General features: G+C 40.3%; 1 protein-coding gene across 1 annotated transcript in view; it reads left to right on the top strand.

The window, feature by feature from the left end:
* Nucleotides 1-24,662, top strand: part of PKD2L1 (polycystin 2 like 1, transient receptor potential cation channel) — a 505,878-nt gene that overhangs the window by 171,081 nt on the left and 310,135 nt on the right. Inside the window, exon 4 of the mRNA XM_044056364.1 lies at nucleotides 24,295-24,548. Coding sequence (XP_043912299.1) covers nucleotides 24,295-24,548 — 254 coding nt within the window. The remainder of the gene's footprint in view (nucleotides 1-24,294; nucleotides 24,549-24,662) is intronic.

The raw sequence follows: 24,662 nt of genomic DNA, 5'->3' as shown, positions 1-24,662 counted from the left end.
CCCTACTTCTAACCTAAAGTAAAGCACCAAAACTCTACTTCTAACCCTACACTAAACCCCACATACACAACTAACTATGCACTATCCTTAACCCCTCCCTAACCCTAAGGTCCGTAACTACTGCATACTTCCCCTACAGGCATACACCCAAAAAAAAAAAATAATACACATATACACAGTTAAATAAAACCCTACTTCTAACACTACACTTAATCTTACATACATTACCTATCTATTCACTTACCTTAACCCACATCCTAACCCTAAAGTCCTATCTATCACACAATTACCTTACGGAGCTATACTGCTGATGGGCCAACTATTACACTTCGACATTACATTTTCGCTGTTTTGGACATTTGGCGTTTCCGTATTTTGCGCAATACGTGTCGCTCTTTTTGTATTCGCAATTATGGTCTCTTGATCTGGTAATAGGAACCCATTGTTACATTTGAAAAAAAAAGTTTTTATACCTTGTCATTATTAAGAAAGTATGAGACAACTCTAAAATGCAATATATTTTATAATAGAAAGCATCACTATTATCAACACAGCAACCTCCAATTTAGTACATCATTGTTTTAGAAAGCGAATACAGCATTTTTAACAGTAAGACTGAACTAGAAGTCCAGAGTCCAGCAGTCTTCATTTGGCAAAAGACAGAACACTCACTTGATCTCTGCTTCAACTCTTCTCACAAGCACACAGAATGATCAAAATACACCATGGCATGCATATGATAAAAAGCCATGGAAGTCCAGAATGCGAAAGAGTAAAAAGCTGATCTGGAAGGAATAAGATGAATGAAAATTTCTGAAATATTTTAAATTGGTACTTCAAAGAGTTTTAGGAAGTTTATGTGTTTGTCATATTCTGTAACAATGAAATTATTCTGTCATATATTCTGTAATAATTAAAATTGTGTCTGTATAGAAAGGTTTTGGCAGCATTTGACAGTATCCCACCAAAGGAGAGGAACTTTATCTAAGAGATGCAGTGAGATAAAACCTATGAAAAATTTGTAGGCTCGATGAACATTTACCAGAGGCTTGTGAGGGAAGGCCTGTTTAATAGGGTAGGGGGGCATTGTTACCCTTGTACCAGTGCTGGGTGATATGGTTTAGTTTTTAGGTGGTCTCATGTACTGTGAGCGTAGTTAGAACCTATATACCTATGAGCCAGTGAACTTTCTAACGTTTCCTATCTACCACCTTGCAGGAAGCATAATATATACTTGGACACACACACACAAAGACAGACACTTATCCCAATAAAGTCACATGTAAAGCGTTATATGTCACTCTACTTTTAAACTATGCACAGCATGCTGATTTCGAGATATTTAATTATGATAAGCCCAAATGCCATCACAAAATGTCAACTTTGTTAGTTAGGAAATAACATAAATTCCAAGACACAAGAAACGCTGCTACAAACCACTTCTGATGAAGTCATAATTTGACAAAAAGCGTGGATCAGTGTTGTGGCGTTTAAAATAAACTGTTTCTAACCTTGGATTTATCTTATTGTGAGCTGTTTTACCATTTTCTATCAGCCTTTGGTGGTTGCTGCTTCTGGACGTACAAATAACATAAATTCTTTACTACGTCATTCTACACTATGTGGATTCCAATTTATTGATAACTTTAGTGAAAAAAAGAAATATAAGCTGCAGGCATTCTTTAATATTTAGAAATATTTGCATCTGCATTTAAATTGGTATGTATTTCCCACAATGCTTTGACATATTATGCTCTTTTAAGCTTTCCTGTATGACCACTGCACTTTACTGTGACCTTGTCTTCAAACAGCTTTGGGGATACTTCTGGAAAATTCTTTTGGTCATAATTATACATTTAACAAGTCTACTTTGTTGTGACCAAATATCTGATATTTAAATATAGGCTTGCTCTTTTCTGGATCAGGGTACATAACACAATAATGTTTTTTTTTATATCTTGACCATGATGGATAGAACTGAGAAAACCAGTTGTTTCATTTAATTATGCTTAAAGCTATGCTAAACCAAATGGAGTCTGTATATGTTTCTTCTGGTACTGTATATTACTAAGTATAGATATGTTCCTTAAATATGATGTGACGTCAGTAGCATTTGTGATAAAACTTTCTTTGAAGCAGCTGCTTTGGGGAATTACTTTTCTAGTTTTGAATGTTGCTTTTAAGATGTCTTTACAATGAGACTGCAAACAGTCATCTGCTAATTAAGTGACTGGCTCTTTAATGGGTAAAGATTCAGCTGTGAGATGCCTGAGAATCATAATGAAGAAAACTATATGTCTATATATGCTCATATGAACATTTTCTAAACATCAGGATTCATTCAGCACCAATTACTTTAATATGATTACATAATAACATTCAGTGTAAATACATTAAATGTTAATGGACTTTAAATAAAATGTATCAGTATAAAAATATCTAAGAAAGGATCACTGATGTTTCTGAAAGGCAGTGAAACGTCATTGTCTCTGCTTTCTTAAACTTTAATAATTGCACTAAATGATCCTTTAATGCTTATAATTTTGCTTAAAGCTGAAACAAACCAAATTATTTTCAAGACAATATACATATCTGCCTCATGTCATTTTGTATTATGGGAAGTGTCCAATAAAGAATTTTCATTTTTGTGTATATAAACAGAATGGGTTACCCAGTAACTAGAAGTCCAAATAATAATGTGGAATTAAAGTTATATTTGTTTTATTTAAGTTTTGTTGGCTGAATTAGTCCCATTAGGCCTATAGCCTATTTTCAGAGGAGACTCAAGGTGATAATTAACTAGGGGTAATATGGCCAAAGCATCAGAAAATTTCCCATCCTCAATTATATTCCCAATTGGGTAAGTGTTATAGCATCTTTTCCATCCACCTTTGCTACCCACCAGCCCAACCACTCAGGTAGATGGAATCTCAATTAACATTTCTTCAAAACTGTGGCACACTCCTTTTACTGCAATACAGTGGAGACTGAAGCCAAGTGTTTGGTGTGCAAATAGAACACACAATTTTCTGAATTTTCACAGTTGAAGGCAAGTGCTATGCCACCAAGCCACTGACACTAGTAAAGTTGTTCAGATGTTAAACTTAACAAACCTCTTTCAGAAAATGAAAGATGATCTACACTCCCAGTAGTGTTAGAATATTTCACATTTTTTTAGCAATGCACCAGTTGTGCATTTGTACATCATTTAAAATTTATATCTTATTACCACTGTGCAAATTCTGAATTGAGTGCCTGAGAATTTTTCTGTACACTGTGACAACCCTTGAACTTTAAACACAAAACAATAGAATGCAAAAAACACATAAGGGTGTAACTTCTGAAAGTATGCCTTGCTTCTCTTCATTTCTGTCATGCCCTTTTTATCGTATTTAAGTAACAATGCTATTAAGTCAGTCTTGGTTCATTTCCCCTGTTATTTATTTAGTTTTCTATTTTTGATCTTCTGTATTTTGTTCTGATCTTTCTTTGAATCAAAGCCTTTTAGGTTCAGGAATATTTACCCTTATCATTTCCTTTTCTGTGTTGTGCAGCTAATTTGCAGTAAATAAATTGTTTTACATACCTGTCGTCTGATTTCATTTTCATTAAATTCTCACTGTAGTCACCATTGTGTGTAGTGTAAGGTTTCTCGTGGTCAGACCTTTTACAAAAATCTTTGGAAAATAAATATATAATTAGTTACATTCACAACTGTCTGCCATTACAATTTCAGGACTGACACCCTATTATCTACACCTTTTATTTCTGTTACAGAAACACTAAACTGATAATGGCCAGGGTGCACTGTAGTCATACTCCATGAGAAAGACTCTTGTTTGACAAAGCACCAGGGTTACAAGTCGTACTTTTAGGTTTTTCTGAATTATGTTATTAAACGTTCCAACCCTATGACTTCATTGTGTTTAATTTCAATATATTTGTTTTTACAACTGCTCTGTGACTTTAATTTTTTATAAAACCAAAGGAAGATGCCTGGATAAAAAAATAAGAACATGATGCATAGAATCAGATGAGATCAGTAGGTTACATGAAAAATTTCTACCAGTTTTTCCTATGTTGTGAGTGAGGCCATACTTTTTAGAAACTGATAAGCTTTAGCTTAATTAATTTTGTTAAGATGAACAAATTGCCATAGGAGGTGAGTAGCAGATATAAATACAAGTTATTGATTCATAATTGTATTCAAATGCTTGGTGGTAACTTTGCTGATATTTGGTCAGCATCATAATCACTTAAATCAGTAACTAGAATATAATTTTCAAGACCATCACTTATTTATGTTTAAAGTTGGTCCTATGTCACATTTTAAGACATACCTCCACTGCACTTTGTAGCCTAAAAATGAGTAAAGGATTTGCAGCCTATTCACAGAGCACATTAAGTCTATCTATCACAAGAGGAGTGGTTTCTGGCCCAGAAATTATACTCTATTGGCCGTTTTGGCAGTTTTTCCATTCCTTTCAACTTTCTGGTTGAAAAGCCCGCGTTTGCACTTTTTCCTGCCTTTCGTGTAACTAATCTAGTCCAAATACAGAGTTGCTGTATCCAGGACTGTTTGTAAGCGTCTCAGCCCTCCAAGCCTTTCTGTGTTGGAGGGAAGCCTTCTAGCTTATCAGTGGGAGTGGTAAACACTAGGTAGCCTATCTACCACAAGAAGAGTGGTTTCTGGCCAGAAATTGTAGTTTATTAGCTGTTTGGGCAGTTTTTCCAACCCTTTCAACTTTCTGGTTTAAAAGCCTGCATTTGCACTTGTTTCCCGCTTTCCCTGTAAGTAGTCTAGTCCAGATACAGATTTTCTGTATCCAGGACTGTTTGTAAGCTTCTCAGCCCCCCCAAGCCTTTCTGTGTTGGAGGGAAGCCTTCTAGCTTATCAGTGGGAGTGGTAAACACTAGGTAGCCTATGTACCACAAGAGGAGTGGTTTCTGGCCATAAATTGTAGTTTATTAGCTGTCTGGGCAGTTTTTCCATCCTTTTCAACTTTCTAGTTTAAAAGCCCGCATTTGCGTGGGTTTATACTTGTTTAAGCTCTGCCTAGTGGCACCAAGCTGAGGTAAACTATGGCTGGTGCCAGAAAGTCTCCTCTTCAGTTTTTACCTTGAATCTTGCTAGTTCTTTCTCTCTTACACTTCAAATAGCTTAACCGCTTTGCACTTCAACAGGTTTTTTGTAGCAATTATTGTGGCACACCTAAGTGCCATCAGCACTAGTTGTCCTTCATGGAAATAGCTCCAGTACTTAGTAGTCATGACCACCCCTTCTAGCATGATTAAAGGGCAGTACCCTGTGCTTGCCCCTATTTGGGCACTTTCCTACTTGGGCATTCTGAGGCAGTGTAGCAACTGTGTCATGTACACAGACAGCTCTCTCCTCTTACCTTCCAACACTCAAACTTGTGAGAAATGCACTTATATCACCAAATTGGAAGGTACGCACTCTCCCCCCAAGACCGGACAAGCTGGTCACATGGAACACATAGCCCTCCAGAACACCCACCATCACATCTCTCACATAAAAACACAAACCACACACCCACCTTCATGGAGGCTCTCAATAGAAATTTACCCAAATAGCAGAGACCTTCAAGACAGAAACGCACTTGACCACCACAACACAGCACAAACAACAGGACACATAGCTCACCTCCACAGTGTGCCCCTCAACCTAAGCCCCTAAGGCTAAACATCTTGCCCAATATACCAATCATAGGTGACTCAATAGTGAGGCACACAAATGTCCCACTCACTAGGTTGAATAAGGAGAAGGTAACAGTCAGCTGTCTATCAGGTGCCAGAATCCAACACATAACCCATGCACTTAGGTCAGTCCACAACAAGTACAAGTATGACTCTGTCATTGTCCATGTGGGTGTGAATGACCTGAGACTCACCTCCCTGGACTACATGAAAAAAGACATGGTGGAGCTCTCAGATTATGTGGCCCAGACAGGTATGACCCTAGCCCTGAGTAGTATCCTACCATCACCCAGAATTATACCGCAGTACAAACAAAAAATGATTGACTTCAACATTTGGCTAAGTTTCTGGTGTCATTCTAAGGGGATTCAGTATCTGTCTGCTTGGGACGACATGACTGACAGACCTCTATGCTTTGCCAGAAATGGCCTGCATCTATCACCCCTAGGTTTCCAGGTACTGGCTAAGGCTCTTGCCACCCCTATAGTGCCTTCTTTAGGTAACAGAAATACACCCCTGGTATCACCTCAAAGGCTTTGCTTGACAGAGGATCAGTTAATTAATCAATGGGGCAGCGAAAGCCAACACACTCTGGCTAGGCTTATAAATGCCCTTGGGCAGATAGCCTAGTACCTACCTATGTACCTATAATAGAGACCTGGTTTAAAGTGGCAGAAAGCACCCCTATGCTACCAGGCTATAACTTATTCAACACCTTTCGGCCCCAACATATGGACCGTAGCTCCAAAGGCGGTGGTGTCTCCATATTCATAAAGGATATACACACTTCCAGACTAGTAGCCCAGCATAATGCATCTGAGATACTTCAGGTACAACTAACACTGGGTAAGATGGCGATCCAGGTCATAGCCTGCTATAGGTCCCCAACCATGTCACTAGGCTCTCACTCCACATTCCTAAGCACCCTGGAATCTATCAAGGTCCATTCCAACACTCTCATACTAGGAGAATTCAACTACCCCTCCTTCAAATGGGAAAACTACTCAAACACTAATACACTGGCCAAATGCTTCCTTGAATTCATCAATTCCAATTCCCTGGACCAGCTCATTTTGACCCTCACTAGAGGAAGCAACATCCTTGACCTGGTTATTACTAATATGGGCGACTGTTGCTCTACACCAGTAGTCAGTCCCTTCTTGGTAAGATCTGACCATAAACTAATCACCATGAAAATCCACATCTCACCCACACCCACCGCAAAGATAACCATCTTGAAAAACTTCTTCAAAGCTGACTTTGAGCTCCTAAAAACAGAGGTGGCTAACTTCACGGCACCCATGCCAATGAAAAATAGCTGCATGACTGCCAAATCATACACCAATGCACTGTACGAACATGTACATAAATGCATGGAACTAGCCATACCTTACAGAACCAAGATGCTCTCCTCCAAAAAAAGAAAGCCAATCTGGTGGTCCCCTGCCATTAATAAACTCTACAACAGAAGAAAGAAACTACTGTAGAAAATGGAGAAGCCCCAAGACTGGAAAAACACCCGTATTAGCCTCAACAAAAAGTTGAGATCCCTCATCAAATTCCCTAAAGCCAGCTATGAAGGCAGAATTGTGGCAGACACTAAAAACAATCACAAAGCCTACTATAGTTATATCAAGAACCTTCATGGCAATACCCAGACTTTTTCTGAGTTACTGCACATTGGTACTTCCTATACTGAGCCCACAGGTACTGCCAACATACTGTCCGACAGATTCAGTGCCAAATTTACCCCCCCCCCAAAGAACCAATCACAATATCGGAAGAATGCCAGGTACCCAGCATTACTGCAGCATAGGTTAAAGCTGCATTGTCCAAGGCCAAGAATACAGCTTCCATGGGAAACTTCACGGCACCCATGCCAATGGAAAATAGCTGCATGACTGCTGAATCATACACCAATGCACTGTACGAACATGCACATAAATGCATGGAACTAGCCACACCTAATAGAACCAAGATGCTCTCCTCCAAAAAAGGAAGCCAATCTGGTGGTCCCCTGCCATTAATAAGCTCTGCAACAGAAGGAAGAAATTGTTGCAGGAAAAATGTGAAACCCCAAGACTGGAAAAACTCCCTTATTAGCCTCAACAAAAATTTGAGATCCCTCATCAAATCCTCTAAAGCCAGTTATGAAGGCAGAATTGTGGCAGACACTATAAACAATCACAAATCTTCTACAGTTATATGAAGAACATCCATGGCAATACCCAAATTTGCTCTGAGTTAGTTCACAATGGTACCTCCTATACTGAGCCAACAGATATTGCCAACATTCTGGCTGACAGATTCAGTGCCAACTTTACCCCCCCAGGACCATTCACAATATCGGAAGAATGCCAGGCACCCAGCATTACTGCAGCACGGTTAAAACTGCATTGTCCAAGGCCAAGAATAGCTTCAATGGGACCCGATAATATCCCTGGCTGTGTTCTACATGAACTACAAAGTGAACTGGCACTACATCTGTGCACTCTGTTCAGTCACAGCCTCACCTCAGGCTTTGTCCCTACCGAGTGGTGCACTGCTACTGTCATCCCCCTCCATAAAGGGGGAGCAACTACAGACCCTAGGAATTATCACCCCATTAGCCTGATGAGTCTGATATGCAAATGTATGGAGTCCATCATCATGGACCTGATTAACAAAGATATAGGAAATCTCCAAACTCTAGACCCCATGCACTTTGGCTTTTTGAAAGGGAGATCATGCCTGCTCAATCTGGTTGACTTCTTTAAGTCAGTCACCAGGGTTGTGGATGAAGTTAAGGCAGTGCATACAGCCTACCTCGATCTGGCCAAGGCCTTTGATACCATTCCTCACTCTGGAATTATTGATAAACTTATCAAACTAGGCATCAACCCCTATATCACTAGGTGGGTTGCAAACTGGCTCACAGATAGAACACACAGTGTGAAAGTAGTAGACTCCAAATCAGACTACTGACCAGTCACGAGTGGAGTCCCACAGGGATCAGTCCTGGGTCCTGTCCTGTTCAACATCTACTTCTCAGAAATCCAGGCCAACACAAAGGGACTCTGGCTGACCAAGTTCATAGACAACTGGAAGCTGGGAGCCATTATTAATTCCCCAAGTGATGCAGACATCCTACGGAAAGGCCTCACTGAAACCAATGACTGGTGTTGAAACCATGCCCTTAAGCTTAATGCCAAAACATGTCTCATCATCCCCTTTGGTAAAAACTCAGTTCCCACTAATTATCACATTGATGGGAGCCCACTGAACACTGAAGGTGTTATAAGAGATCTGGGGACTCTGGTTGACAGCAACTTCTCCTTCGACCACCACATTGCCACTGTAGTCAGAAAGTTCTTCTATGTGGCACATCTCATTACCAAGGGTTTTGCATCCAGGAAGAAAGAGGTCATCATCTCTCTACTCTTCCCTCATTAGACCAATCATTGAGTATAATGCCCCATTTGGCATGTACCTCACTAGACACCTGCAACAGCTGGAGAGGCCACAGAAGTACCTCACGAAGAGGATCCTAGGCATTAAATACATGGCCTACACAGACAGACTCAAAGGACTCCAGCTATTCTCTGTCTCATATCGGCAGCTTAGAGGCAATCTTTGCTTGACTTACAAAGCCATGTCTGACCCAGGTCTGTTAGAAATGCTACATCTAAAGAAATTCCAATCCCTCCGCACCACATGCTCCAGAGACCTCAACTCATTACCACAATCAACAGAACATGCTGGATGGACAGGGTCCTCACCCAGAGACTGCCTATGCTCTGAAATAGACTTATCATACATGTCAAGCAGAGCACCTCACTGTCCCTCTTCAAGAGAAACCTTGATGAGTGGATGGCTAATAGAAAAGTTCACCCCGGGAATCACTCCAGTGGCTCTACTTGGGGAAATAACATCAGGTGGCATGATGCCAGGGCACTGCTCTGGGCTAGGCATGTAAAGGCTCCAGGGCCATTAGCCTTGTACACATATATGAACCTATGAACACTCTGAAGAAATATATGATACATTTCCTTTGAAGAAAAATTTAAAAAAATGTGGCTTTCTTTCAACAAATGTGACTGAAATTGAAAAGTAGCATGAGAGAGGTGCACTTAAATCTCCACAAGAAATATGCTTAATAGTCCTTGCAAAGGTAATGTCTGCCATTTTTAAAGTATCTGCATTTGAAGTTAGAGCTGTCATTTCTGGCTACCTAATTTTAACCTGAACTCAAAGTTAACATGATGTCTGTGTATCTTGGAAACAGCTGATATCTTGTGTTTATGAAACCATTCCAAGGTTCAGATCGGTATTCCTCTCAGATTTATCCCATGCAAACATTAGTAAGCATTCTTAGTTTCTTCAAATACTTAATAAAGTAGAACATCCTATGCCTATACTTTTATTTCCAGCAAAGGAGCTGTAATACTTGTGCCATGTTACAGTTATATAACTATACACATTGAGGCTGGTATATCTAGTCACTGCGCAGGTGTGTAGCTGGTATATGTGTTGGCTACACACAAGCGAGATGCAATTCAGAGGCATTTATATGCAGCGCTAGGAAAGTAGTATCTCCTCCTCTTCCTCCAAGGAGAGCTAGCACTGCTTCCCACACCATGTCACAGTACAACAGAAGCAAGCAGCTCAAAGCAGGATACAGCAATATTAGCAGAAAAACAGAGCATCTGTGCTAATTTCAAATGATTACAAAAGGTGCAATTAACTTGCATAGCAAATTGTGACTATGCATATCAAAAGGAAGGAATAATACTTAATTAACATAGTTTAGTAACATCTTTAGCACACATTTCTCATTTACCTCTCATTATGCACTTATTTATCCCTGAAGTTCTGACTAAAGGCTCTTGTTGGTCCCACGGCAAGAGATTATGAGTTTGAATCCCAAATGAGAGGTGATATTATCCATTTACTTCTGTAATTCTAAAAGTGCCTAGCCAGAGGGCTTTTTCTGTTTGTATATGTGTGTGTGTAACTTGCATGAGAGAGTATGCGCCTGAAACTGAAGAAGACCAGGTAACAGTATGCCATAAAAGTCAAAATTCCGCATGCTACATTAGAGTCTCTGTTCTTTTAGAAGAGAAGATAACACCTTGCAAGACAGTTCTGATACTTGCTAAGAAAATAAATCACAGTACAAGAGAGGTACAATCTGTATTTGAAAAATATTGGCTTTCATAGTAAGGAAGAGCTCTAAAGAAATGATGTTAAGCTTGTGAAGAATGAATTTAAATTGCAAAAGTTTTGAGGTTATATTAGACCAGGCAAATGCAAAAATCACAGTTCGGGCATTCTTCAATAATTTTGTAATTCTGACTCAGACTATAGGTTCATAGGTAGGTACTAGGCTATCGGCCCTAGGGCCCATACAAGCCTAGCCAAAAAATGTACCCTGGCTTTCGCCACCCAAGAAAATTATTTTCCTGTGCCCCTGTCGAGCAGAGCCACAGAAGTGATCCCCGGGATGAATTTCCCATCCAATCATCAAGATTTTTCTTGAAGAGTGCTAATGAGGAGCTCTGTTTGACATAGATAGGTAGTCTGTTCCAGAGTATGGGAAGTCTCTGGGACAGGAATCTATCCCTCCAGCATGTTCTGTTTATTGTGGTGACAAGGTTAAGGTCCCTAGAGCTTGTAGCTCAGAGGGATTGGGATTTCTTTAAGTGAAGCATTTCCAACAGCTCTGGGTTTGACATAGCTTTGTATGTTAGGCAGAGATCGCCCCTGAGTAGGCGATATGCGATGGAGTAAAGCTGTAGTTTTTTGAGACGGTCTGCATGGGGCATCTGTTTGAGGCCAGTAATCCTCTTTGTGAGGTATTTCTGTGGTCTTTCCAGTTGTTGTAGATGTCTTGTGAGGTACATACCAAAAGGGGCATTATACTCTATAATGGGTCTAATGAGTGATGAGTAGAGGGGAACAATGACCTCTTTTTTTCTGGATGAGAATCCTTTTGTGATGAGATGAGCCACGTAGAAGGATTTCCTGACCACTGTGGTGATGTGATTATCAAAGGAGAGACTACTGTCCATCTGTGTCCCAAGGTCTCTTATCCCATTTTCGGCATTAAGTAGACTACCAGCTAGTTCATGGGTACAGAGTTTTTACCAAAGGGGATGACAATACACTTTTTGGCATTGAGCTTCAGGCCATGGCTTTGACACCAGGTATCTGTCTCAGTGAGGCCCTTTTGTAGTTTGTCCACATCGTTAGGAGTTTCGATTATGGCTCCTAGTTTGCAGTCATCTGCAAACTTTGTTAGTCAAAGACCTTCTGTGTTAGCCTGCACTTCAGAGAAGTAGATACCAAACAGGAGAGGACCCAGGACTGAACCCTGTGGTACTCCACTTGTCACTGGTCTGATGTCGGATTTGGAATCCACTACTTTCACAGTGTGGGTTCTGTCCATGAGCCAGTTGGCAACCCATCTTGTGACATAGGGATTTATACCTAGTTTAGTGAGCTTATCTATAATTCCAGAGTGGTGGATGGTGTTGAAAGCCTTGGCGAGATCTAGATAATCTGTGTGAACCATTTTACCCTCATCTATGGCTTTGATGACTGCTTCAAAGAAGTCAATCAGGTTTAGGAGACATGATCTGCCATTTACAAATCCAAACTGAGTAGGGTCCAGAGTTTGGAGATTACCAATGTCTTTGTTTATGAGTTCCATGATGATACGTTCTATGGCCTTGCAGACCAAGCTCGTCAGGCTAATGGGGCGGTAGTTCCTGGTGTCTGTCATGGCTCCCCCTTTGTGGAGGGGGATAACTGTCATGGTGCGCCATTCAGTGGGTACAAAGCCTGAGGTGAGGCTATGATTGAAATTGGTACTTAGGTAGGGTGCCAGTTCTTTCTGTAGTTCATGTAGAACGCAGCCTGGGATATTGTCAGGTCCCATGGATGCTGTGTTCTTGGCTTTGGAGAGTGCGTTTTTTACCTGTGCAGCCGTGATTATAGGAACTTTGCATTCTTCCGGTATAGAGATGGGTCCTCTAGGGGGTGAGAGGGGGCTAAAGTTAGCACTGAACCTATCTGCTAGGATGTTGGCAATATCAGTTGGTTCTGTATATTTCATGCCATTATGCTGTAACTCAGAGCAGATCTGAGTGTTCCCATTTAGATTCTTGACATAGCTATAGAATGCTTTGAGGTTGTCTTTAGAGTCAGTGGCAATTTTGTTTTCGTAACTATCTTTGGAGGATTTTATGAGGGATCTCAGCTTCTTACTGAGGTTGACCAGGGAGTTTCTCCAGTCATGGGATTTTACTCTTTTTTGCAACAGTTTCTTTCTTCTGTTGTAGAGTTTGTTTATGGCAGAAGACCACCAGATTGGCTTCCTTTTTTTGGAGGATAACATCTTGGTTCTATTAGGGATAGCATGATCCATGCACTCGTGTAAATGCTTGTAAAGTGCATTTGTGTAGGATTCGGCAGTCATACCTCTATTGTCCGTCTGCATGGGTGTCATGATGTTTGCCACTTCTGTCTTAAGAAGTGTGAAGTTGGCTTTTGAGATGTTTTTTACGATGGTCTCCCTAATTGGGGCTGGGGGTGGGATGTGGATGTCTAGGCTGATTAGCTTGTGGTCGGATCTGACCAACGAGGAATTGACCTCTGGTGTGGAACACCGGTTTCCCATGTTGGTAATGACCAGGTCTAGGATATTGCTGCCCCTGGTGGGGGTGTGAATAAGTTGATCCAAGGCATTGGAATTTATGAATTCTAGAAAATGTTGAGCAAAAGAGTTGGTACATGAGTAGTTTTCCCAGTTAATGGTGAGGTAGTTGAAATTGCCCATTATTAGGGTGTTGGGTTGTACCCTAATACTTTCCAGTGTATCAAGAAATGAGGAGTGTGAATCCTGGGTCATGGTGGGGGATCTGTAGCAAGCTACAATTTGGATTGTGGTCTTGCCCAGAGTTAGTTGCACTTGGATAATCTTGGATGCATTATGCTGTGCAACTAGCCTGGACGTGTGGATATCCTTAATGAATATGGACACGCCTCTGCCTTTAGTGCTTCTTTCTGGGTTAGGTGGCCGAAAGGTGTGGTATGAATTGAAGCCTGGTAATGCAGGGGTGCTCTCTGGAGCTTTGAACGAGGTCTCTGTCACTGCACAGATGTCAATGTTCTCCATTTTAAGGAGTGCCTTGAGTGAGTGCATTTTGAGGTTTAGACTTCTAGCATTGAGTAGTATTACCCTCAGATTTTGCTTGCTTGTACCTGTTATGGTGGTGAATTTGTCATTTGAGCCTTCCCTAAAAAAGGCACTATAGGGGTGACAAGAGCCTTAGCCAGTATCCGGAATCCTATGGGCGACAGGTGCAGGTCATCTCTGGCAAAGCATCATGGACTGTCGATCATGTCGTCCCAGGCAGACAAATACTGGATCCCCTTATAATGACACCAGAAGCTTAGCCAATTGTTGAAGTCAATCATTTTGTCCTTGTACTGTGGTATCATTCTGGGTGATGGCAGGATGCTACTCAGGGTTAGGGTCATACCTGCCTGGGATACAAGATCAGAGAGCTCCTCCATGTCTCTTTTCATGTAGTCCAGGGAGGTACATCTCAGGTCATTCACACCAACATGGACAATGATAGTGTCATATTTGTACTTATTGTGGAGTGACCTGAGTGCATGCGTTATGTGGCAGATCCTGGCACCTGACAGGCAGCTGACAGTAACTTTCTCCTTGTTTAGTCTAGTGAGTGGAACATCAGTGTGCCTGACTATAGAGTCACCTATGACTAGAGTGTTGGGTACGTTGTTATGCCTTATGGGCTGTGGTTGAATGGCACACTGAGTTTGTGGGCTATGTGTCATTTGGGTTGTGTTGGGGGGTGGAGTTTGCTTGCGTTTATGCTTTGGATGTCCCTGATGCTTGGGCAGGTTTTTATTGAAAGCCTCCACGAATGTAGGTGTGTGTTTTGTGTTTCTATGTGTGTGTTTTGGTGGTGTAGGTTTTAAGGGACTATGTGATGAGTGTGGTGTGGTGCAAGTGTTTACCTTGTCCTCTTGACTGTCTAGTCCAGTCTTGGGTGAAGAGAGCTTTGCTTCCAGTTTGGCTATATAAGTGCATCTCTCACAGGTTGTAGTGTTGGGTGGTAGGAGGAGAGGGTTGTCTGTGTAAATGAGGCAATTGCTGCATTGCCCCATATGCCCAGATTCATCAGGTAGACAGGAGAAATCACTGAGAGCTGACCCTTAGACATGCCTGGATGAGTGCTTATTTATTAAGTACTAAAAACTGCTTTCCACTAGACAAGTGAGGAAAGTTGAGTGATGTTGTAATTTGCAGCTTATGTAGTGCTTACAATGAGTTCTGAACAAGTGCTGAGTTCAAAGAAACAGATTTGAGTGCTGAAACTAGAAAACTGGCTAGGTGTAAGGAAAAAAAAACTAAGCTAGAAGGCTTCCCTCCAACACAGAGGGGCTTGGGGGCTCAGAAGCCTACAAACAGTCTATACCACTTATCAGGAAAGGCAGGAAACAAGCTTACATTTTTTTTCTGTTTCCCAGATGCTCTCTTTGTAGACAGTAGGAGTGCCTGAAAGCAGAATATGATCTCACTGCACTCAGTTGAGTGAGCAAATGAGATGGGCCCAGAAGGAGTATCCAAACACAAATTTACAAGAGGGGTGGGCAGTTTCAAGGCCACTAAGATTAACACCAAAACAAAAACAGGGAGGGTGGATGGGACTAACTGAAGAGCAGAGTCAAAACTTCCAGTTCAGTTAATATTCCTGCAACACAGTCAAATCAATTTAAATACTGTATTATTTGAAAAAAGTGCAGATAAAGGTACTTAAATTCTCTTATACGTCCAGTTGAATACAGTTAGATCTTAGCCGGCCAAAGCTGAGGTTTTTAAGCAGAAAATATTTCAAACTGTACCACTTAAATAAGCAAGGATAGGAAATAAAAGAATGTGGCTACCCCCACACCTGCAATTACTAACAAATAATAAAATTCAAGCAAGCACTGACTGAAGAGCAGAGTCAAAACTTCCAGTTCAGTTAATATTCCTGCAACACAGTTAAATCAATTTAAATATTGTATTATTTGAAAAAAGTGCAGATAAAGGTACTTAAATTCTCTTATACGTCCAGATGAATACAGCTAGATCTTAGCCAGCCAAAGCTGAGGTTTTTAAGCAGAAAATATTTCAAACTGTACCACTTAAATAGGCAAGGACAGGAAATCAAAGAATGTGGCTACCCCACACCTGCAATTACTAACAAATAATAAAATTCAAGCAAGCACTGACTGAAGAGAAGAGTGAAAACTTCCAGTTCAGGTAATATTCCTGCAACACAGTTAAATCAATTTAAATACTGTATTATTTGAAAAAAAGTGCAGATAAAGGTACTTAAATTCTCTTATACGTCCAGTTGAATACAACTAGATCTTAGCCGGCCAAAGCTGAACATGGGTTGGTTTCTGAGATGCTTTCTGCAACAGCAGGCAAAATGTAGTACACAGGGAATGTGTTAATCAGGTAAGCCCAATGGACTTAAGCATCTCTTTTTAGGGGCAACCCAGGAATACTGTCTGTGAAGTGACTTAGTCATAGTCACACATTAAGCAAATGGAAGCAGAGTGAATCAGCCTGGTACTACAGGAAAACCTTAAATGTATGCACTGACTGCCAAAATACTAAAACAGCTGTAGATCAAATATAATTATCCTAGACTTCATCAGAAATACATTTATTTGAGCCAGCTTTCATTGGCTCAAAGCATTAAACATCCAATCTATTGAAAAAAAAAAAAAAACATAAAAACAACTGTTTATGCAGGAGGGCTTACCCCCTGCACCCTCCATATCTGGGACTGCATCGATAAACTTGCTACATTAAATACACCAACTCTGAGATCACACAACAGTGGGGAAAAGATATTTCTTTCTTTCCCACTGTTAACTAAACTCGGACATAAAAACACCCAAGACACTTACTCATTGATTGATTAAACAGGAACTCGAAACATTATCAGATTCCTATGTTGATGAAACAAGTGTTCAACAAACACAACTATAACCCTATATATTTGTATTTTTTGTGTTCCCCTGCCTTTCAGCTGTCAACCCTATCTTAGTCAGCTGGTCCATCTGTTTTCCTGTGCGACAAGGGTCAGTCAAAGAAGACAGTCATCCACAAAGTTAGCAGCGGTTGACGTATCCTTGATTGTAACCTCTCCACATTGTGGATGATGCAGAGCTGGGTCATGGTCAAATGGGGCCCTAGGCAGTGGACCAGATGAGCCTCCCCACATACATAGCCAATCTGGTGTCTCATTATTTTTTGCCCCAGCCCCGTTTACCGTAAAGACCGCTCAAAACTCTCAGTGTGAGTACGATTTTCTTCTTTACTTTTTTTTGAAAAGAGTAGAGATATTTGTTTAAATTTTAATTTAAATATTATATTACTAGAGGAAATTTCAGATGAGGCCTCAGTTTAACATCTCATCTACAGGACAACACACTCAGGAATTCTATAGCACAAACACTGATGGGCAATTGTGGGCATTTTATACAGACATAGATACACACACACACACACACACACACACACACACACACACACACACACACACACACAAATGCAGCACAAAGTTCTAAACAGAGAGAACTTTACAGTATACTGACACACTGACAACATATGAGTATGAAATCATTGATATTCTATGCTTCTCTTGGGTAGCAAAAGCATGAGTACATGCTGAGGACTCCTTTCTCTGGATGGTAGTAAAGCTCCAAAGTCCAAACACAAAAATACTGCAGCAAATGCATGTTTGAGAATTCAAATCCCGTGCATGTATTATGCACGCACAGACTACATATACGAGTGCAGTCATGCATGCACAGACTATGTGCGTTACTTAAAGAGGAAATGTAGTCACTTTTTTTAATTGCTTACTTAATTAAAATTAAATGTTGTGGCAGTCAGTGGGGCTTTGCCACCCAGCAGGTCCTATGCAACTGCCTAGGTCATCTAGTGCTGGATCTGGCTTAAGGTTGATGTGTAGCCATGCAGATGCTAGGGCATACAATGCCTTCCCCTGTGGAGTTGGATGCTCCTGCACATGCCAAATGAGAGCTATCATGTATCTTTGGCTTAGCAGGGCCACATGCACACCTTGCATTCTTCTCTCCAGTAGGTGCCAACATTTCAATTCCCTTCCCTTCCCACCACAATGGGTGAGATGGTGTCAGCTGTTTATTCCCACCATCCCCCCTCCAGTTCCTCCAATAGCCAAATGTTAATTAGTCGTGGGTCATTTGGGATGTAGTTAGTGCTTCATCATTCTATTACATGGGGCTGGATGTGCTTCATCATAGTATTACGTGGAGCTGGGTGTGCTTCATCATTGTATTACATGGAGCTGGACATGCCTCATCATTGTATTACATGGAGCTGGGTGTGCTTCATCATTGTATTACATGGAGCTGGGTGTGCTTCATCATTGTATTACATGGAGCTGGGTGTGTTTCATCATTCAGTAACATGGAGCTGGGTGTGCTTTATCATTTTATTACATGGAGCTGGATGTGCATCATCATTCTATTATATGGAGCAAGATGTGCTTCATCATTCTATTGCATGGAGCTTACATGGAGCTGGGCTGCTTCATCATTCTATTACAGTTAGCTGGATGTGCTTCATCATTCTATTCCAAGGAACTGGAAATGCTTCATCATTCTATTACATGGAGCAAGGCGTGTTTCATCATTCTATTACATGGAGCTGTGTGTGCTTCATCATTCTATTACATGGAGCTGGATGTGCTTCATCATTTTATTACATGGAGCTGGGCGTGCTTCATCATTCTATTACATGGAGCTGGGCGTGCTTCATCATTCTATTACATGGAGCTGGCGTGCTTCATCATTCTATTACATGGAGCTGGGCATGCTTCATCATTCTATTACATAGAGCTGGGTGTGCTTCATCATTCTATTACATGGAGCTGGGCGTGCTTCATCATTCTATTACATGGAGCTGGGCGTGCTTCATCATTCTATTACATAGAGTTGGGTGTGCTTCATCATTCTATTACATGGAGCTAGGTGTGCTTCATCATTCTATTACACAGAGCTGGGTGTGCTTCATCATTCTATAACATGGAGCTGGGTGTGCTTCATCATTCTATTACATGGAGCTGGGCGTGCTTCATCATTCTATTACATAGAGCTGGGTGTGCTTCATCATTCTATAACATGGAGCTGGGTGTGCTTCATCATTCTATTACATGGAGCTTACTTGGAGCTGAAAGTGCTTCATCAGTGTATTACATGGAGCTGGGTGTGCTTCATTATTCTATTACATGGAGCTGTGTGTGCTTCATCATTCTATTACATGGAGCTGGATGTGCTTCATCATTTTATTACATGGAGCTGGGCGGCTTCATCATTCTATTACATGGAGCTGGGCGTGCTTCATCATTCTATTGCATGGAGCTGGCGTGCTTCATCATTCTATTACATGGAGCTGGGCATGCTTCATCATTCTATTACATAGAGCTGGGTGTGCTTCATCATTCTATTTACATGGAGCTGGGCTCATCATTCTATTACATGGAGCTGGGCGTGCTTCATCATTCTATTACATAGAGTTGGGTGTGCTTCATCATTCTATTACATGGAGCTAGGTGTGCTTCATCATTCTATTACACAGAGCTGGGTGTGCTTCATCATTCTATAACATGGAGCTGGGTGTGCTTCATCATTCTATTACATGGAGCTGGGCGTGCTTCATCATTCTATTACATAGAGCTGGGTGTGCTTCATCATTCTATAACATGGAGCTGGGTGTGCTTCATCATTCTATTACATGGAGCTTACTTGGAGCTGAAAGTGCTTCATCAGTGTATTACATGGAGCTGGGTGTGCTTCATTATTCTATTACATGGAGCTAGGTGTGCTTCATCTTTCTATTACATGGAGCTGGGTGTGCTTCATCATTGTATTACATGGAGCTGGGTGTGCTTCATCATTGTATTACATGGAGCTGGGTGTGTTTCATCATTCAGTAACATGGAGCTGGGTGTGCTTTATCATTTTATTACATGGAGCTGGATGTGCATCATCATTCTATTATATGGAGCAAGATGTGCTTCATCATTCTATTGCATGGAGCTTACATGGAGCTGGGCTGCTTCATCATTCTATTACAGTTAGCTGGATGTGCTTCATCATTCTATTCCAAGGAACTGGAAATGCTTCATCATTCTATTACATGGAGCAAGGCGTGTTTCATCATTCTATTACATGGAGCTGTGTGTGCTTCATCATTCTATTACATGGAGCTGGATGTGCTTCATCATTTTATTACATGGAGCTGGGCGTGCTTCATCATTCTATTACATGGAGCTGGGCGTGCTTCATCATTCTATTACATGGAGCTGGCGTGCTTCATCATTCTATTACATGGAGCTGGGCATGCTTCATCATTCTATTACATAGAGCTGGGTGTGCTTCATCATTCTATTACATGGAGCTGGGCGTGCTTCATCATTCTATTACATGGAGCTGGGCGTGCTTCATCATTCTATTACATAGAGTTGGGTGTGCTTCATCATTCTATTACATGGAGCTAGGTGTGCTTCATCATTCTATTACACAGAGCTGGGTGTGCTTCATCATTCTATAACATGGAGCTGGGTGTGCTTCATCATTCTATTACATGGAGCTGGGCGTGCTTCATCATTCTATTACATAGAGCTGGGTGTGCTTCATCATTCTATAACATGGAGCTGGGTGTGCTTCATCATTCTATTACATGGAGCTTACTTGGAGCTGAAAGTGCTTCATCAGTGTATTACATGGAGCTGGGTGTGCTTCATTATTCTATTACATGGAGCTGTGTGTGCTTCATCATTCTATTACATGGAGCTGGATGTGCTTCATCATTTTATTACATGGAGCTGGGCGTGCTTCATCATTCTATTACATGGAGCTGGGCGTGCTTCATCATTCTATTGCATGGAGCTGGCGTGCTTCATCATTCTATTACATGGAGCTGGGCATGCTTCATCATTCTATTACATAGAGCTGGGTGTGCTTCATCATTCTATTACATGGAGCTGGGCGTGCTTCATCATTCTATTACATGGAGCTGGGCGTGCTTCATCATTCTATTACATAGAGTTGGGTGTGCTTCATCATTCTATTACATGGAGCTAGGTGTGCTTCATCATTCTATTACACAGAGCTGGGTGTGCTTCATCATTCTATAACATGGAGCTGGGTGTGCTTCATCATTCTATTACATGGAGCTGGGCGTGCTTCATCATTCTATTACATAGAGCTGGGTGTGCTTCATCATTCTATAACATGGAGCTGGGTGTGCTTCATCATTCTATTACATGGAGCTTACTTGGAGCTGAAAGTGCTTCATCAGTGTATTACATGGAGCTGGGTGTGCTTCATTATTCTATTACATGGAGCTAGGTGTGCTTCATCTTTCTATTACATAGAGCTGGGTGTGCTTCATCATTCTATAACATGGAGCTGGGTGTGCTTCATCATTCTATTACATGGAGCTAGGTGTGCTTCATCTTTCTATTACATAGAGCTGGGTGTTTATAACATGGAGCTGGGTGTGCTTCATCATTCTATTACATGGAGCTTACTTGGAGCTGAACATGCTTCATCAATGTATTACATGGAGTTGGGTGCACTTCATCGTTTTGTTACATGGAGCTGGACTTGCTTCATCATTCTGCTACATGGAGATGGGCTTGCTTCATCATTCTGTTGCAAGGAGCTGGGTGTGCTTCTTTATTCCATTGCATGGAGCTGGGTGCACTTCATCATTCTATTACATGGACCTGGGTGTGCTTCATCATTCTATTACATTGAGCTGGGCATGCTTCATCATTGAATTACATGCAGCTGGGTGTGCTTCTTCATTCTGTTACATGGAGCTGGGTGTGCTTCATCATTCTATTACATGGAGCTGGGAATGCTTCATCATTGTATTACATGGAGCTGGGCATGCTTCATCATTGTATTACATGGAGCTGGGTGTGCTTCATCATTCTATTACATGGACCTGGGTGTGCTTCATCATTCTATTACATTGAGCTGGGCATGCTTCATCATTGTATTACATGCAGCTGGGTGTGCTTCATCATTCTATTACATGGTGCTGGGCGTGCTTCATCATTGTATTACATGGACCTGGGTGTGCTTCATCATTCTATTACATTGAGCTGGGCATGCTTCATCATTGTATTACATGCAGCTGGGTGTGCTTCATCATTGTATTACATGGAGCTGGGCATGCTTCATCATTGTATTACATGCAGCTGGGTGTGCTTCATCATTCTATTACATGGTGCTGGGCGTGCTTCATCATTGTATTACATGGACCTGGGTGTGCTTCATCATTCTATTACATTGAGCTGGGCATGCTTCATCATTGTATTACATGCAGCTGGGTGTGCTTCATCATTGTATTACATGGAGCTAGGCATGCTTCATCATTGTATTACATGCAGCTGGGTGTGCTTCTTCATTCTGTTACATGGAGCTGAGCTCTGATTAGAGAAGAAGATGTTAGCACATATATACTTGTTTTTTAGTAATCCAAACATGCAAGCATCTTATGTATGCCTTTTGCACAACAACCTTCTTTATAGCTTTGACTTGTTGCTTGCATATTGTACTTAATGCAACAGAATAGTTGTATAATTAAGACAAGTGTGAACTCAATTACATTCTTTTCATTCATCTGCTTAAAATGGTATAACATGATTTGTTAATGATTGGCACTGCTTTTTTATTGTCTCTTTGCATCTATTGTGCCTCTTAGAACTGAATGTTTTTGGAGCAAAAGTATCTTTTATTTCCTGGTAAATGTTAAAAAAACACTAAAAAAAATAAAATGAGAGTGTATTGTTAAAACTAAGGACTAGAAACAAACTCTAGTTGAATGTTTTATAAGACAATGCTTCATTTCTTATGCTTCTCTGTATGTAATATTTTTGGAATGTTATTGTTTGTGAAAGAAACCATGGGTAATTGCTATGAGTCATCCTGCATGACTTATAACAAATGCAAATTTGCTGAATGCACTTAAGCTAAACAGTAGATGCCCATCAATTTAAATGAAACAAATGCCTTTTGCTGTCTTGAACTTAATACACATTATATGTTAGAGTATTGTTGGACGGTTTGGCCAATCCGCTTTAGTAGTTATTATTAATTCCACCTCCTTCATACAGTGTAGAAACAATACGTTGGCTAAAGGCATTTGCTGAAATGCACTATCAGTCATCATCTCTATTGTTAAGCATTGAGCAATGTTCAATTAGCTGCCATTAAGCAAGTCTACATAACCCCACAGTAGATTATGTTATAAGATATTTTTATTCTAAGATTTCCTCATATAGATGTAAATTCTTACATGGATACTAACTGGCAATCAACATGGAAACTGTTATTCTAAATTTTATATGACCCAGCTTGGTATGGACTTCAAGTTAGAGTGCATCTCTTACAGGTTATCATATAGATGTTGCTGTCTTCTTGCCGGACTGCTTATTTGCCATTAATTACTTTTATATTTTATTGTTATTGTAGCAGTGATGGCAGTTGTGTTAGCAAATATCTGATGTTGTTTGGCTATGATGACACTATGATGACATAGAATGTAAATTTTAGGCAATTGTTTTGGTCTCACTATGTCTTATTCACTATATTTAGCCTTTTAATAAAGGTCTTTGACAGAAAAGAATACAATTTTGGCAAAACGACTGGTTAGCAAACATGGATATAAATAGAACAACTAATGCACTTTTTCGTAAATACAATCATGTCATTTAGTTTTACTTATTCCAGCATGGGGCAGTACATGAACTTAGTATTTGGGGACTACCTTGTACCACTAGAATGTTAACTAATCCCCATATCTGCCAATTCAATACAAAGTTAAAGATTTATGCTAATTTCACATTGCAGTAGATAACAGGGTATGTCCGCAGCATTGTTCTGCTATTGTATCTCAGCAATGCTATGATTGGATGTCCAAGAAAATAAAAATGTAGTTCACGCTCCACATAAATGATTGCAGATGTTGAGTGGTAATTATATGTTATACAGTAGAAATGTTTTTTTTTTTTTTTCCTGCAGATGCTACCTACTAAAATGTATTTAATTTTCTCTCTGAGAGCAACCTTATTTATTTTGTTGCATTACTTTTGTTAGCAAGTATAAAGACAAAGCAAAATGCAGTCCTGGTGTTATTTCAGCAGGGTAAATCACGCAGCATGTTTCATTAGAGGTCAAAGTACAGGTATTTCAATACCCATTATAATCACTGCTTTCTTGCATGCCTTTATAAAAAAAACATACTCCACATTTGCTTGATATATTAACTCAATATGAAAATCCAAAGTGTGTCATTATAAAATTGAAGTTCACAGAGTCTCACTGATATCACTTTCTAGGCCTTACTTTTATACACTTGTCTATTTTATATAGTAGCTAAAGCTGTCATGCCATTCATTAACTATTTTATTTTGTTTGTTTGTTTGTTTTCTTTTTCAGTTTGCTCAAGGCCCACTGTTGGATGGCTTATACTGGACTAAATGGTATAACAGTCAGTCTCTTCCATATGGCCCTCAATCTTTTATTTATTATGAGAATTTACTCCTTGGTGTACCAAGAATTCGTCAGTTAAAGGTTCGTAATGACTCCTGTGTTATACACAAGGATTTTCGAGAGGATATAAATGGATGTTATGATGTTTACATTGACTACAAAGAAGACAAAAATTCATTTGGCATAGGAAATGGGACAGCGTAAGTAATAATACTACTTTCTTGAATAAGTTCACCTTTCAGCTTGGTAAGAGATTGAAAAGTTAGGGATTGTAAAGACTTATTTCAGTGAGAAAAATAAAATCCTGACTCATT

This window comes from Protopterus annectens, chromosome 14.part0, assembly GCF_019279795.1.
Source record: "Protopterus annectens isolate FY-2018-M chromosome 14.part0, PAN1.0, whole genome shotgun sequence".
Lineage (NCBI taxonomy): Eukaryota > Metazoa > Chordata > Ceratodontiformes > Protopteridae > Protopterus > Protopterus annectens.
This window is presented reverse-complemented; position numbering and strand designations above follow the sequence as displayed.